At 38.6% G+C, this 17,515-nt stretch overlaps 1 protein-coding gene across 3 annotated transcripts in view; it reads left to right on the forward strand.

Moving 5' to 3' along the window:
• The window catches only part of pitpnm2 (phosphatidylinositol transfer protein, membrane-associated 2), an 80,264-nt gene that overhangs the window by 36,074 nt on the left and 26,675 nt on the right, over window positions 1-17,515 (forward strand). For all 3 annotated transcript variants that reach the window (XM_088355650.1, XM_088355652.1, XM_088355651.1), the window contains exons 7-16: window positions 142-237; window positions 5,971-6,075; window positions 6,144-6,208; window positions 7,941-8,025; window positions 9,310-9,463; window positions 12,875-13,064; window positions 13,148-13,267; window positions 14,404-14,615; window positions 16,660-16,835; window positions 16,910-17,080. In XM_088355650.1, coding sequence (XP_088211776.1) covers window positions 142-237; window positions 5,971-6,075; window positions 6,144-6,208; window positions 7,941-8,025; window positions 9,310-9,463; window positions 12,875-13,064; window positions 13,148-13,267; window positions 14,404-14,615; window positions 16,660-16,835; window positions 16,910-17,080 — 1,374 coding nt within the window. The remainder of the gene's footprint in view (window positions 1-141; window positions 238-5,970; window positions 6,076-6,143; window positions 6,209-7,940; window positions 8,026-9,309; window positions 9,464-12,874; window positions 13,065-13,147; window positions 13,268-14,403; window positions 14,616-16,659; window positions 16,836-16,909; window positions 17,081-17,515) is intronic.

The raw sequence follows: 17,515 nt of genomic DNA on the forward strand, positions 1-17,515 counted from the left end.
ATAAGGAAAGAGAAGTGTACGGTTTTTGATATATAACTTACAATGCTGTTCTAAACGCCCACTGGGAAGCTAATGTTCAATGTAGCATTTTCACGTTAGCTTAGCATATGACAGCGAAATGCTACGGTGTCCCCCTTGTAGGAAGTCCATCCCACCACAGCTTGAGTGAGTGGAGGATGCAGAGCATCGCTCGAGAGTCCGACGACAGCACCGATGACGAGTTCTTCGACGCGCACGGTAGGGTCCAATTTTCCTGACGATAGGCCAGTGTTCGAACTGGAGATTAAAATCCTTGAAAATGCTTGAATTTTATTTTTTTTAAGTCTTACATTTTGGGTGAAGTGCTTGTAAATGCATAAAATTGTTTCTCGGTAGTCTGACCACGCATTTAATATAAATTTTAAAAAAAAGTCTGCTTAAAAATGACGCCAACACCCCTGCTCTGGCGGCTTTGCCATTTAATGTATTTCTCCCCGTTATTAATGTCAGCTGGCATTAGTTTGTATGTGGTGTTGTATGTGATAGTCATTGCCCACTATAAGACGTGCCCAAGAGGTACAAGATGGCTGCCGATCCAATGAACAATGGCTCGTAAACAGAAAATACAAACCATGGCTAAAACCGGGAACAAATCCACGCGCAGCATGCTGCAAAGTATGCAAAAAAACAGAGATCCAACTTAACAAAAGTCGAGTCATCACTCCCAGTCCTATGAAAGGTAATTCACGAGGTGACTAAGTTAACTATGTTTTTTTTTGTGTTTGCTACATGCGACACCTAAATAGTATGATAAACAATACAAGAACAAAAATGTACTATGGAAATATGACAGAATTACTACAGAAATAGTACAAAAATACTAGTATGGATATACTACAAAATACCACAAAAAAAACTACATTTATACTACAAAAATACCATAAAAATATTACGGATGTACAACAAAAAAATAACAAAAACACAACAGAAATACGACAAAAGTATTAAAACAGAAATACTACCAAAAAAACTACAGTTATACTACAAAATATAGATACACAACAAAAATCTACTATGGAAATCCTACAAAAATGCTAAAAAATACTAAAAACATATTACTATGGAAATACTACAAAAATAAAACTACAGTTATACTAGAAAATATAGATACACAAAAAAAAAAATACAACAGATATACTACAAAAATTGTACAAAGATTAAACTACCATAATAGAAAAAAATACAACAAAACTAAAACACGAATCGGACTGCATACATACTACAAAATACCACAAAAAAACTACAATTATACTACAAAATACCACAAAAAAAACTACAATTATACTACAAAATACTATGGATATACAACACAAATACAACAAAAAAACAACAGAAATACGAAAAAAGTATTAAAACAGAAATACTACCAAAACAACTACAGTTATACTATAAAATATAGACAAACAAAAAAAAATCTACTATGGAAATCCTACAAAAATGCTAAAAAATACTAAAAACATATTACTATGGAAATACTACAAAAATAAAACTACAGTTATACCAGAAAATATAGATGCACAACAAAAAAAATACAACAGATATACTACAAAAATTGTACAAAGATTGAACTACCATAATACAAAAAAATACAACAAAACTAAAACACGAATCAGACTGCATACATACTACAAAATACCACAAAAAAACTACAATTATACTACAAAAATACCATAAAAATAGTACGGATATACAACACAAATACAACAAAAACACAACAGAAATACGAAAAAAGTATTAAAACGTAAATGCTACAAAAACAACTACAGTTATACTACAAAATATAGATACACAAAAAAATCTTCTATGGAAATCCTACAAAAATGCTAAAAAAATACTAAAAACATATTACTATGGAAATACTACAAAAATAAAACTACAGTTATACCAGAAAATATAGATGCACAACAAAAAAATTACAACAGATATACTACAAAAATTGTACAAAGATTAAACTACCATAATACAAAAAAATACAACAAAACTAAAACACGAATCAGACTGCATACATACTACAAAATACCACAAAAAAACTACAATTATACTACAAAAATACCATAAAAATAGTACGGATATACAACACAAATACAACAAAAACACAACAGAAATACGAAAAAAGTATTAAAACGTAAATGCTACAAAAACAACTACAGGTATACTACAAAATATAGATACACAAAAAAATCTTCTATGGAAATCCTACAAAAATGCTAAAAAAATACTAAAAACATATTACTATGGAAATACTACAAAAATAAAACTACAGTTATACCAGAAAATATAGATGCACAACAAAAAAATTACAACAGATATACTACAAAAATTGTACAAAGATTAAACTACCATAATACAAAAAAATACAACAAAACTAAAACACGAATCAGACTGCATACATACTACAAAATACCACAAAAAAACTACAATTATACTACAAAAATACCATAAAAATAGTACGGATATACAACACAAATACAACAAAAACACAACAGAAATACGAAAAAAGTATTAAAACGTAAATGCTACAAAAACAACTACAGTTATACTACAAAATATAGATACACAAAAAAATCTTCTATGGAAATCCTACAAAAATGCTAAAAAAATACTAAAAACATATTACTATGGAAATACTACAAAAATATTAGTATAGAAATACTACAAAAATAAAACTACAGTTCTACCAGAAAATATAGATACACAATTACAACAGATATACTACAAAAATTGTACAAAGATTAAACTACCATAATACAAAAAAAATACTACAAAACTAAAACACGAATCGGACTGCATACATACTACAAAATACCACAAAAAAACTACAATTATACTACAAAATACTACGGATATACCACACAAATACAACAAAAACACAACAGAAATACGAAAAAAGTATTAAAACGGAAACACTACCAAAACAACTACAGTTATACTACAAAATATAGACACACAAAAAAAATCTACTACGGAAATCCTACAAAAATGCTAAAAAATACTAAAAACCTACTACTATGGAAATACTATAAAAATATTACTATAGAAATACTACAAAAATAAAACTACAGTTCTACCAGAAAATATAGATACACAATTACAACAGATATACTACAAAAATTGTACAAAGATTAAACTACCATAATACAAAAAAAATACTACAAAACTAAAACACGAATCGGACTGCATACATACTACAAAATACCACAAAAAAACTACAATTATACTACAAAATACTTCGGATATACAACACAAATACAACAAAAACACAACAGAAATACGAAAAAAAGTATTAAAACAGAAATACTACAAAAAAACTACAGTTATACTACAAAATATAGACACAAAAAAAAAAAATCTTCCATGGAAATCCTACAAAAATGATAAAAAAATACTAAAAACATACTACTATGGAATTACTATAAAAATATTACTATAGAAATACTACAAAAATAAAACTACAGTTCTACCAGAAAATATAGATACACAATTACAACAGATATACTACAAAAATTGTACAAAGATTAAACTACCATAATACAAAAAAAATACTACAAAACTAAAACACGAATCGGACTGCATACATACTACAAAATACCACAAAAAAACTACAATTATACTACAAAATACTACGGATATACAACACAAATACAACAAAAACACAACAGAAATACGAAAAAAAGTATTAAAACAGAAATACTACAAAAAAAACTACAGTTATACTACAAAATATAGACACATAAAAAAAAAAAATCTTCTATGGAAATCCTACAAAAATGCTAAAAAAATACTAAAAACATATTACTATGGAAATACTACAAAAATAAAACTACAGTTATACCAGAAAATATAGATGCACAACAAAAAAATTACAACAGATATACTACAAAAATTGTACAAAGATTAAACTACCATAATACAAAAAAATACAACAAAACTAAAACACGAATCAGACTGCATACATACTACAAAATACCACAAAAAAACTACAATTATACTACAAAATACTACGGATATACAACACAAATACAACAAAAACACAACAGAAATACGAAAAAAAGTATTAAAACAGAAATACTACAAAAAAAACTACAGTTATACTACAAAATATAGACACACAAAAAAAAATCTACTATGGAAATCCTACAAAAATGCTAAAAAAATACTAAAAACATACTACTATGGAAATACTATAAAAATATTACTATAGAAATACTACAAAAATAAAACTACAGTTCTACCAGAAAATATAGATACACAATTACAACAGATATACTACAAAAATTGAAAAATTGAAAAAAAAAAAGATTAAAACTACCATAATACAAAAAAAATACTACAAAACTAAAACACGAATCAGACTGCACATATACTACAAAATACTACAAAAATACAACTTCCGTAATAATACAAGACTAAATCTCAACTAAGTGGTTAAAACAGGGACCTTATAAATTATTTGTCTTTAATTGCCAGCGGTTCAAAATTAATTTGGTGAAACTAATCTATTTCAAAACGAGTATAAAGAAATATAACATGTGGATGTCTGCATGTATATCAAATCAAGTCATGTTTCATTTTAGATCCCTTAATCACAAGAAGTCTCAAAAGTTTTTCAGATTATAGACTATTATGACACCATCCCCTGATCTAAATCCTACATGAGGGCAAGGAAAAACTCAAAAACCTAAGCATGAGTCAATGAAGAAACCTTGAGAAGGGGCTGCATATGAGGTAATAACTTCTCAACATGAAATATGGATAGTAAAATGAATAGCCAAAACACCAGAGTCAAGATTAATTTGAAAAAAAGATTTTGATGAACTTGAATTTGATGAACAATGGATAAGACAATAGACAACTTTTAACATAAATTATAGTAAAAGTCAAGTCATGTTGATTTGTGACAACCTTAATCACAAGGAGTCTTAAAGTGCTGCACAGACCACGGATTAATGCAAACTACAGACTATAATGACACCATCCCCTGATCTAAAACCTACATGAAGGAAAGGAAAAACTGAAAAACCTCAACATGAGGAAAATGAAACCTTGAGAAGGGACCGCACGTGAAAACGTTGAATAGGTCTACAGCACAGGTGTGAAACAGGCGGCCCGCGGGCCAGATCAGGCCCGTTAAGGGATTGAATCTGGCCCGCGAGACAACACTCAGAGAAGCGCAAGAGAAAAACAAGTTGCAGGTTGAAAAATGTCAACTTGAAAGTCAGGTCTCACAAAGACACTGTACTTGTATTTATTTCTCTCTCTCTCTCTCTCTCTCTCTCTCTGTCTGTCTCTCTCTCTCTCTCTCTCTCTCTCTCTTTCTTTCTTTTCCACCCCCTTTCTCCCACTCTGTCTCCGTCTCTTTCACTCTCTGTGTCTCTCTTTTTCTCTTCCTTTGTTGCCCTTTGTCTCTTTCTCTCTCTGTGTCTTTTAACCTCTTTTGCTCTAACTTCCTTTTTTCCTTTTCTCTCTTTTCTCTTTCTGTCTTCATACCCTTCACGCTTTCTTTTCTCTTTTTTTTCTCTTTCTGTCTTTTTATTTCTCTTTAGATTTCTTTCTTCCTCTCCCTTTCTTTTCCCCCTCTCTCACAACTTTTTTATCTTTTGTTTCCCACGCTCTCTCCCTCTCTCTCCTTTTCTTTCTTTGTCCCACCCTCTCTCCTTTTCCTTCCCTCTTTCTCTTATTTCTTTATCTCTTTTTCTTTCTCTTTAATCTACGAGTCCAGCCCCCGACAGAATGTTCTATCGTGTGGCCCCCGAGTTAAAATGAGTTTGACACCCCTGGTCTACAGGATGGGCCCCTTGGCCACGTTTTGGAACCCAAATCCCTGTTTTTGATTCACACACAAGTAACATTTCTGCGGGTGCGATATCTCTTTTTGCGCGTTTTTCTGCCTTTTCGAGATCGACCTTACTTCATACGTGACGTGCTTTTTAGACAGTTTCTCTGACGGCGAGGAGGCCTTCCCCAAGGAGATCACCAAGTGGAGCTCCAACGACCTGATGGACAAGATCGAAACCATCGAAGTGGACGAGGGGCAAGGTAACGCGGCGGCCATTTTGGCCCCGCCCACATCCGCATCGTGACTGACGCGTGCCTTTGTTTCGCAGAAACGCTTTATCCCGAATCGGGCGGGGAATTTGGCGCCATGACCAACGAGGAGACGCAAGCCCAGGTACAGTGCCTTGCAAAAGTATTGGCCCACAAGACTTATTGCCATATTTCAGGATAAAAACCTGAAAAGTAGGCGTTGCGAAAATATTGACCCCCCTTTGCGTTAATACTTTGTATAACCTCCTGTTTGCTGCAATCACAGCCAAAAGTCTTTTTAGGTATGTCTCTATAAGTTTTGCACATCTTGAAACAGAACAACAGCAGACCACGATGCTGCCACCACCATGTTTGACGGTGTGAATGGTGTTTCCGGGATGCTGTGCTGTGTTACTCCTGTGCAAATGTAACACTTTTCATTCAGCCTAAAAATTCCCATTTTGCTCTCATCTGACCAGAGCACCTTATTCTACATGATGTTTGTGTCTCCCATGTGGCTTCTTGCAAACGCCAAACAGGCCTTTTTTAGATTTATTCAGTTACAACTAGGGTTAGGTCCACACTGCAGAGTTTAAGGCTCAATTCTGTTTACTTGGTAAAATCTGATGTTTTTGTGAGATTGTTTACATTTTTAACTAAATGTGACTTCTATGCGACTTCATCTCCTGTGTGAACGCCACAGCTGGTTCGCATACGCAGAAGAGGACACGTGACGTCACACGCAATGGGCTCATGTTTACGGAAGTACTCATGGATTTTAGCGGCGGAGCGTTGTCCCCCTGAAATATTAATTAAACCTTAAACCTCACTTCCCCCCAATTCATTGACCTCTGTGTGTTGTAATTTGAATGTAAATATCGTTGACGATCACTAGAGGATACTGTTGTTCACAGTAGTAATGTCGAGCAACATATTCTAAATCCAGTTGTATGTGATGCGATGTTGGCTGTTCCCATAAGTTACAAAATAAAGTGAATGCGTCTCGACCACTCACTCAGAAGTAGCATTCCAAAAGATCAGATATGTTTCGGATTTAGGACCGCAAATGAAAGTGGCCTGGGTCTGGTGTTAAAAAATAGGATATGTGCCGTTCTGACGGACTTTATCAGATTGGATTCAGGTTGCGATTTTACTGCAGTGATAACCTCGCCTAATAGTACTTTTATGTATAGATTGTCCTACCTGAGCCAGGAATTCCTGCAGGTCATCCAATGTGATAATGGGTCTCTTGGTTGCTTCCCTGATTAGTTTCTCTTTTGTCTGAGCTGAAAGTTTAAAGGCACGGAGACTTCTTGATAGGTTTGGAGTGGTTTTATGCTCTCGCTATTTTTACAGTATTGCTTACACAGGGTACTGGGAGATGTGTAAATGTTGTGAAATCTTCTTGAATCCCAGTCCTGCTTGTGAACTTTCCAAAACCTTATCCCGGACCTGCCAGGTGTGTTCTTTGGTCTTCATAAATTGGTCATAATGCTTCAGAATGCTATGTGTTTAGGTCCATTTAAACTGAGACTTAAGAGCACACAGTTTCCCTCTGTTTGTCATGGTTAGTCGGTTAGGTCGACATTGGATCATAACTGGGGGCCAATACTTTTGCAACACCTACATTTCAGTATTTTCACTGTAGATATATTATAAAATGTTGACATAATTTGGTTCCACTTCACAAATGTGTCTCACATGTTGTTGATTCTTAGAAAACATATTTTCAGTCGTTTCGCTTCAAGTTTGAAGCTTAAAATTTTGCAATGTGACAAAAGGTTCCTGAAGGGGTCACTAATTTCCTAGGCACTGTATCCTTTACAGTTTATTCAAATTTGAGAAATATTCATCTCATCAGTTTTTTCCTGCCGTAGGCATCGCAGCAGTGTCCTCAGCAGTCCAAAATTCACGTGCTGATCCTGGTCCTACACGGAGGGAACATTCTGGACACGGGCTCAGGTAAAATACAAATCAATGAGATCTTGTAAGGAACAATACTGCCATTGAGAGTTTTTTTGTCTGTCATTGTTGCTTCACCATTTGTTTTTGTAAATATTATGGGTACCGTAAATTCCGGACTATAGGGCGCACCTGATTATAAGCCGCACCCACCACATTTTAAGAGGATAACCGCTTTTGTACTTACACAAGCCGCACCTGTATATAAGCCGCATGCGCCCACATTAAAACATGTAATACGATCACAAATTTAACCCAAACCCGACTTTGAGTCCCGCGATTGAAACTGATTGTCCTTCATTAAAGTACACAGCCGGCAAAATGAACGGAAAATGATACCGGTACTTAAAGTTTGATGCGGACCTGCAGAGTCCGGGTCCCGTTGAAAGTAATCCAAGGAAAAAAGTGTATATTTCCAAAGGTAAGGTTCGGAAAAATATATATCCACTATTGTCTGCCGCGTCCACAAACACGTCTCACGTTTACTTCACTTCCCGTCAGCTCCCGTGGTTTTCGTACATACAGTTGCAAATACATATTATACATGGTTACACATATTTACAAAGAAAGATGGTACACTGAGAGAGTTTTCAAAGCTTTAATAATCATATTATAACTTTCATCCCAAACCGTGTCTGTGAAGGGTAGCAAAACGCTACTAGGAACACGCTCGCAACACAGTAAGCGCCTCTGTTTAAGAAACATACCGAACTTTTAGTAATGATGTTAAACCGCCCTCATCTTCCTCATTATAACTGACGTCAACAAAGTCGTCTTCCCCAGTATGGGAAAGGGACTGTATCATATAGACGTCCTCCCACGCTCCCTTACTTAAAAACACGCTAGCAACACGCCCGCAAAGCAAAGTTTACGTGCAGTAGCTCTGTTTCCTTCTTTATCGGACTGCTCGATTGCATTTAGCTTGAAAGCTACGTCATGTGCCTTTCTTTTTGCTATTTGCATGGTGAGGATATTTCTACGTTAATTTAATTTGTGCACAAGCTAAAAAGTTGCAGTCTTCCTCGGCGCATATATTCCACCGGTCTAAATCTTACCTTTTGTACTCGAGCGCCGCTGGCGACTGTTAGAAAAATGACAGGGTTGAACGTTTGGGAAAAAAGTAGCGGCTTATAGTCCGGAATTTACGGTACTTAATGATGAGCTGTGCCAAACCCTTTGTAACTTTTTTCATTTTTGCATTCAGGGACAATGCTTCTGAAAACAGATTCATGCGTTTTGGCACCGAATGAGTTTTTGACAACGTTCTGGATTTTGTGATGCCAGGCGAGCAGAACAGCAAGCAAGCGGACGTAAACACGCTGAGCGGCGCCTTCGAGACGGTGATGAGGGTTCACTACCCGGCGGCCCTCGGCCGCATCGCTATTCGGACCGTTCCCTGTCCCGCCGTCTGCGTGGAAGCCTTCTCCTTGGTGTCCAAGTAAGTTAAAATAGGCACTGCTTTTAATTAGAGGTCGGCCGATTATCAGGCGGGACGATTATCGGCACCGATGTTTGAGAATTTGACGGATATTGGTATCAGCGAGCCAATTATTGAGGCTCAGCTACAGCAGAGCCTTTCTCTCCCTCTCTCTCGCCTTCTGTCTCTGAAACTTCCCTCCCTGTGCCTTCTGACTGGATAAGCAACTGGGGGCGGAGCAACTGAAGCAGGAAGAAAAACGTCAGAGTGGAGTAAACAGCAGAAGCTCTGCTAACTTCGGAGTCCTGACATGCTGTGAATCAAGACTGCTGATAATATTGAGTTTTTAAAAAGGCAGTGGTAGAAAATTGTGTTCGTGGTTTAGACATAAGGTAAAAAGAGTAGTTAATTTGTTTTAGGAAAGCACATTCAGGTGGAGATTGATAATTTAGCTTTTATAATTTGTTCGTCAATCAAGCATGTGTTTAGTAGTGAGAGAGAGCATAAAAAGCATGCTAAAGTGGAAGGCCGAATGATTAGCTCTTACCATAACATTAATTCATCAATCCAGCTCTCAAACAGGAGTGCCCACACTTTTCAATTCGCAAGCTCCATTGAAATTTCAATGCACTTTTTGTTTTAAGTCACCTAAAGTCATGTTGGTAGTATTTTTTTATTAATTGTAAAAAAAAAAATCAAGGAGATATTTAAGTTTTTATGTACCTTCATACGAGTTGCTGCTAAGGTCTGTTTCATTTTCTGCACGGTTAGTTTTTGATTTCAGTGAAATATTGACCAGAATTGGTTAACTGAAAATGTGTGAGGGCCGACTATTTAGTCTGGCATTCTTTGAGCAGTCTTTAATAAATTCACCCTGAGTGAAAGGTTTGCAGTGCTTGGCGATCAGCGTCTCGACCTCGTAACTTGCCTTTGTAGCATTTTCATTTGACTCGCAGGGTCTCGTTAAAACAGCTTTCAGTTGCTTCACCTTTTCGCAGCGTTCGTTTCCGGGTAGATTTTTTCAGTCAGCGTGGTTGATTCAGCAGGGCATTTTAATATGGAATTCTTTGAAAACAGCCACAGGCTCATGCCAAAATAGGAAGACGCAGTTGTTCCGGATATCAGCGAAAAAATACCCCCATTTCCACTTGTCCTGGCCCTCACAGTCAACTTTCCTTTTTTTTATTAGCAGTGGCCAAGCCGGAAATGGGGTAGGCTAAAATTGTCACAGAAAGCCAAGGTTAAAGTGGCCAAGGGGCTACTGCCATCATCTGGTGATTTTTTTTTAAAGGGACAGTTTATTGTAAAACACAAGAAGGAAACTACACATCTGATTGGTTTATATGAACACAGGAAATTCATCTGATTGGTTTAGACAGGAATCCCATATTTAAATGCAGTATATAATGTTGGTCGCTAGATGGCGTGCGAGTATAATAAATGAGCAATAGGGATAATGAAACTTTGTAAACACAATGCGTCTCTGTGAGAAGAAACGCATGCTTTTGAGCTTCTTGAAATGTGGGAGTCAAACCCATCGCTGATTAACCTGCTAGCAGGCCTCAAAGTGCCCTGCAAGTTGTAGCTTTTTAATAAAAGGCACATTCTTTGGTGCCTGAGAACTTATTCTCCTGACCTTGAAGATGTTTGCGAAATAATAAAACCACACACTTATGGAACACTATAGAAAGAAGAAGAGTATAAAAGCATACGTTGGGTGTAAGAGTATAGAATATACTGTAGTATTAAAGGCAGATTTAGACCTTAATTCAACCTCACCTTGTCACAAGCCAGGAACGGAGACAGGACCCAAAAGCGTTCGTTTTACTCAGTTTTTATTAGGAAAGAGAGCAGTGCTTCCATCCACAATCCGATGATCGTCGGTCACGGGTAGCAGATGGCAGGAACGTGGAAGTGGCACTTCCGTGTCGAGCGAGGGTAGTCGTTGACAGCGAGAAAATAGGCTGATGGCCAGGACCGGGGAGCAAAACAGAAACGGGTCCAAAAAGAGGTTGGTAACAGGTATCAGGCAGGAAACAGGGCAAAACAGGGCGATGGCCGGGACAGAGGAGTAAAAGCAGAGACGGGTGCAGAAAAAAGGTCGGCAACACGTATCAGGCAGGGAAACAGGGCAAAACAAAGTTGGAGAGTACAAAAGCTTGCCTAGCTGAAGTTTTTGTCTCACCTAAAACGGATTCTGACCAGTGTTCCCTCTAAGCTGCGCACGTGCGCAATTGCGCACTGCTCGCACATTCTCAGCGCACAAGAAAATCTAGCCAGCGCACAAAAATGAGGGCTCAGAATTACTAATTAAGAAGCGATTTAAGTCAATGTCACAGTGCATGAAGGTAAAAATACACGGGTTCCCCGACGTTGTGTCCTAAATGCGGTATTTTGAAGTCGAGTCGTAGTAGAACGAAGTTGAGTAAAGTTAGTAGAGTTTGTCGAGAACCGGCTTCTTCGGCTCGGGTCTCCAAAAGGAACCGACTCTTTCGGGTCCTAAACGGCTCTTCAGGTTGTTTTTGCTTCTTTAATCCCAACATGACCAAATATTATGTAAACTTATGCACAACATGACTTAAAGGAAGGGGGGAATATAACAAAAAAGAAAACAATACCAAAATGAAAAAGTAGTGAAAAGCTGAGAAAAAAAGAAACAAAAGGAAGAGAAAAAAGAAGGAACATTTTAGAAAAAAGCCAGAAAAAAAGAAAAGGAGGAAAAAAGTAAATAGAGAACAAAAAGAAAAAAGTAACAGCTCGGAAAAAATAAACAGAATGAGATTTTTTTTTAAAGGAATTTTTTAAAAAAAGTAGAAAAAAAACACGGAAAAAAGAAGAAAAAGTTTGTCTCATTTCTCATTTGCTACACCGCTTATCCTCGCGGTGTAGCAAATGAGTAGGGTCGCGGTGTAGGGTTGCGGGGGTGCTGGAGCCCATCCCAGCAATCATCGGGCAGTGGGCAGGGGACACCCTGAACTGGTTGCCAGCCAATCAAAAAGTTTGTGTTGCATTCAAATAATTTCCAATTATATCAAGTGAATCTTGTTGCCAACATTGTACTTCCACTAAAAAATGTGATTAAGTACAGTTCTGTATTTTACAACTGACTAAATAAGCCCCCAAAATGTTAATATTATACGAGAAAATATATCAGGAAATAAAAAGAAATGGATATCTTGTGAAAGAATTGTAAGAATGACATTTGCAGGCTGTACAACCTTTGCAATAGTACATGAGTCAATTCATTCAAAAGAGAAAAATAATTTTGCATTGCCGGAAACTCAGCAAAATGGATTAGTTGCCACACTTGGGATTGCTGTTGCTCACTGTTGTTTCAAGCGTTGCTCACCGACTTTGTGTGAACGCTCAAAACCGTGGAAAATTACAGGGAACATTGATTCTGACAATAACTGGTCTTTTCCTTCTCTTTAGCCTGAGTCCGTACAGTTACGACGAGGGTTGCCTCTCGAGCAGCCAGGACCACATCCCGCTGGCGGCACTTCCTCTCCTGGCCACCTCGGCACCCCAATATCAAGACGCCGTGGCCGCCGTCATCCTCAGGGCCAATCAGGTCTACGCCGACTTCATCAGGTCGCTCGAAGGAGCCTCCTTCAACGGACAGGTCTTTCCTGAAACGAGTTTCTTTTTTTTTAGTAGAGAAAAAACGGAAAAACACCCGCTTACCTGTATTGTGTTTTTTTCCAGGTGTGTGTGATCGGAGATTGCGTGGGAGGCATCCTGGGTTTCGATGCCCTTTGCAGTAGTTCCGTTTTGGTAATGGAAAGTCCCAACAGCAGCAGGCGGGGCAGTGCTGTCAGTGTGCAGGTGACTCTTTTCCATTATCATTATTCACATATGACATGAATCCGTTCCTAAATGGGGATCACAAAGAGAAATTGGCGTGCAGGGGTTAAAAACATATGAATTCCAAACCCTCGGCACCCCCTGATAAAAACGTTAAAATAAATACTACTTACGTATAATGTATAATCATAAATAGATATACATGTAAAAGATAACGTTTATTTGATTTTGGTGTGACGTGATTCAAGCTGGTCGAGTGGAGTAGCAGGTGGATGCAGAGGCTAGCGGATACTCTGGATTGAAAAAAAGAAACCAATTTTAAAACTTTTATTAGTAATAATTGTCGTGTTCTTAGAAGATTTATTTGCTTTAATTGCCTCCTTTTTTAATAATAGTCCCACTTCTATGTGGGTTACAGCCATCCTACTTAAAGGGTAGTTATTTGTGTGCCGTCTTTGTAAAATTTCTTAATTTTCCTGAGATTATTGAGTTTTTTTCCTTGCCCTCGTGTAGGTTTTAGATCAGGGGATGGTGTAATAATAGTCTGTAGTTGCAATAGTCTGTGGTCTGTGCAGTCCTTTGAGACTCTTTGCAATTAAGGGTTATACAAATAAACATGACTTGACTTGATTTATTTCCTTATAATCACAAATCTTGTTTCCATGGTTATCATGTTTTTGCTTCTCCATTTAGCATTTCTGCAAGCCTTGTACAAATAAAGTATTTGATCACTGAAACACAGTCTTTATAAAGCACACAAGGTTTTAAACCAATTGAAAAGCGAGAAAGCATTGTGGGAGGTAGTTCAGCTGATAGCATATCAGCATTCTTATGATGCCGTGACGCAAACAAATAGCAGACCAGCATTTCGTATGACGTCTTGGAGATCTGACTGTCCTTAGGCAGAAATACTGCAAAGTTTGAATTGTATACGTTTGTGGACACGAAAAATTCCAGACGCGTACTTACGTGGAGGGGATTTAAGTAACGGCTTCAATGTAGCAGAGTAAGAGTACAGTTTCTTCTTCACAAATCTACTCAAATGAAAAGTATAGCGATTGAAAACAACTCTTAGAAGTACAAAATGTCCCAAAACGTATTCAAATAAATGCAAGAGAGCAAATGTAACCCGTTATTACCCCCCTCTGCCCGTCCAGGACACAGAGCTGCTTTCTCCCGGCATCATCATCAACAGCGCCTCGCCCTCTTCGCCCACGCTGGAGGGGAGTCGGCATTTGAGCCGGAGCAACATCGACATCCCCCGAAGTTCGGGTCCCGAAGACCCCAAAAAGCAGCTGCCGCGGAAACGTAGCGACTCTTCAACCTACGAGCTCGACACCATCAAGCACCATCAGGCTTTTCTGTCCAGGTAAGCCAGTGGCAGTTCATTTCCTCACTCATTTAATCACCTTTTTTCCCCCCGTAGAGGAAAATAACCCATAATAGATATAACTAATAGTAGGAAATACAGAAAAAAAAAGAATGAATACATTATTAAAATGGAGGGAAAAAACTGCAGAAGGGAAGAAAGGGTTAGAAGATGAGTGAGAAAATAAAACAGGCAAATGGTACCTTGTCATGAACCGGAACAGGATCAGGACCCAAATGCGTGACGTTTCTCACACAAGCCTTTTATTTTACGGGAAATGTAATGAGTCATGCACGTCAGGCAGCAGTCTGGCATTGAACGACAGGAAGCCAGGGCCGACGAGATCGATACCAATTGCCTGAGCAGATATCGGACAGATGGGGTCGATACCGGACAGGATGGGACAGACAGGATTGATGTCAAAACAGGATATCGAAAATAAACAGGACAAACTAGACGGGAACTATGCATGACATAAAACTTACTCTCTTACCCTAGGGGTAATGGATTACGGCCAAATCAATGCAGTTCATTTTAGGGAGTTCACAATTACGCCCATTAGCAGCCTAAACCAAGAAAAAACTGGAAACCGATATTAAACAGGACAAAATAAACGGAAACAATACTGGACAGGAAATACCAACCGGAAACAGGACTGAGTAGAAACCCACGTCCTGCGGGGCAGAGGTTCGTTGATGGACTGACTAAGGAAGAGTGAGAGCACTGAGCTTAAATAGACGGAATGCCAATTTGTCAACAAGCCGCAGCTGGCGCCACCCAGGCGGGGCCCATAGGGCGCCATGGCAACCGTGACATACCCAGTTATTACTTATTTATTTTCGCCCGATAGAATAAAAAAATAAATCATAGTAAATTAAAATTACATTTACAGTTACATGCATTCAACTCCTAGTTGCAGGAAATTCTTCCCTTTACAATTTCGCACTGTATAATACTACAATAATTTTTGACATGGCCAAAGTAGCAAAACTATATGTATTTCCCGTTTTCTAGCCATCAATCATTAAAATGGCAGCCTTCCAGCATTTTGCACTTCTTTGGCATGACCCATAGAGGGTAATGACATTTCACTTGACAACACCAAATAAAAACTAATGCCAGCCGCCGTAATTCATGAGGGAAGAAGAAATTCAATGGCAAAATGAAGCCACCAGAGCAGGCGTGTTAGTGTCATTTTTAAGCAGATTTGTTTTGTTTTTTATATTTAATGCGTGGCCACACTGCTGAGACACATGGCAACAATTTCAAGCATTTACAAGCATTCTCCCAAAATTCAAGCGCGTTTCAAACCGTGAAAACGCAACTTTAAAATTCAAGAATGTTCAACGATTTAAAGCACCCGCTGGAACATCAAATGTTTAGGTCTTTAAAATCTGCCCTTCAGTGCACATTTAAAGAGACAGTGTGTAATATTTGACCACTGGATGTCGCTGTATTGTGTAGTGTAGGTGTCACCAACCCTTTTCAAGCTGAGAGCTACTGCCTGTTCCTCATTAGTGCAAAGTTGGATACAGAATCCAATTCTAAGATAACAACTTATTACGCAGGAGGTTGCTCAGGAGGTAAAGCGCTCGTCTTGAGACTGATGGGTCGCAGGTTCGATTCCTCCAAGTTAAATGCCAAACACTGAACCCCTCATGCCCATGATAGGCATTAGGCGCCTTACCTGACTGCCTCTGGCTATCTGTGTGTGTGTGTGTGAATGAGTAAGTGTAAAGCATATTGTAAAGCACTTTGGGAGGTGTCTTGTAAAGCTCTATAAAAATGTAGACCATTTAGCATGTTATTCCTATGTTGTTACTGTGTAATAACCAGGTTGACTTTTGGAAGTAGGTCAAGTCAAGTCATTTTGATTTGTATAGCCCTTAATCACAAAGAGTCTCAAAGGGCTGTACAGGTTATTATTAGGGTTAGTCAGCCAGTCACTTAGTCACACTAGTAAGCTATTTTCAGAACAGGCCCACAGATACCTCAGCTGTCCTCCATGTTGGAAACCCCTGATTCAGTCTGTTTCGGATCCCAGCCTGCACTCCAGCGTGATCCACGCCGAGTCGTGCTCTCGGCGCTCCAGCAACAGCACCATGCTGGAGGGCGGCTCCCTGGGCAAGTTCGACTTCGAGGTGACCGACTTCTTCCTCTTCGGATCTCCACTGGGCCTGGTGCTCGCCCTTAGGAAAACCGTGGTGCCCTCCTTGGACGGTGAGGACCCGATTTCGCTGGAATCGATATGCGATGTACTCTGGTTTTCTAATGTCTGGATTTTGACTTCTCAGTGACGGCCCTGCGTCCGGCCTGCCAGCAGGTCTACAACCTGTTCCACCCTGCAGACCCCTCGGCCTCCCGCCTGGAGCCTCTCTTGGACAAACGCTTCCACCTTCTACCTCCCTTCGGTGTACCCCGGTATCAACGCTTTCCTCTGGGAGACGGACACTCGGCTCTCCTGGGTGAGTACGACGGTGTTGGGCGAGTTACTAAACAATATTTATTAGTTATTTTTGGATTATAAATTGCACCTGATCTATTTATCTACTATCTACCCTGGTCATATCCCTCTAGAGGGGTGACCGACAGCAAGACACCACATACAAAAATCAAGAAAATAAAAGAAAAGAAAATAAAAAGGAAAAAAGTAGCAAAAAACACACACAATTTTTGGGGGGGACAATGGCCAACCCAAATTCCCAAACATCCAAACAAGTTAAGCACATCGGCACCCAAGTTGGTCATGCTTTTGGCCCTCCAGATGAAACGGGACACCAGAAAGCGGCCGTGTCACTCGGGTCAGGGTGACACAACACACTCTTCTGTTCAACAGCAGGGCCCGACAGATTTCACTGGTTTACCCCTGCTGCATCATACAGGTGTCCAGCCCATCCCTT

Source organism: Urocampus carinirostris, chromosome 16 (genome assembly GCF_059441175.1).
Source record: "Urocampus carinirostris isolate Australia breed hairy pipefish chromosome 16, RoL_Ucar_1.0, whole genome shotgun sequence".
Taxonomy (NCBI): domain Eukaryota; kingdom Metazoa; phylum Chordata; class Actinopteri; order Syngnathiformes; family Syngnathidae; genus Urocampus; species Urocampus carinirostris.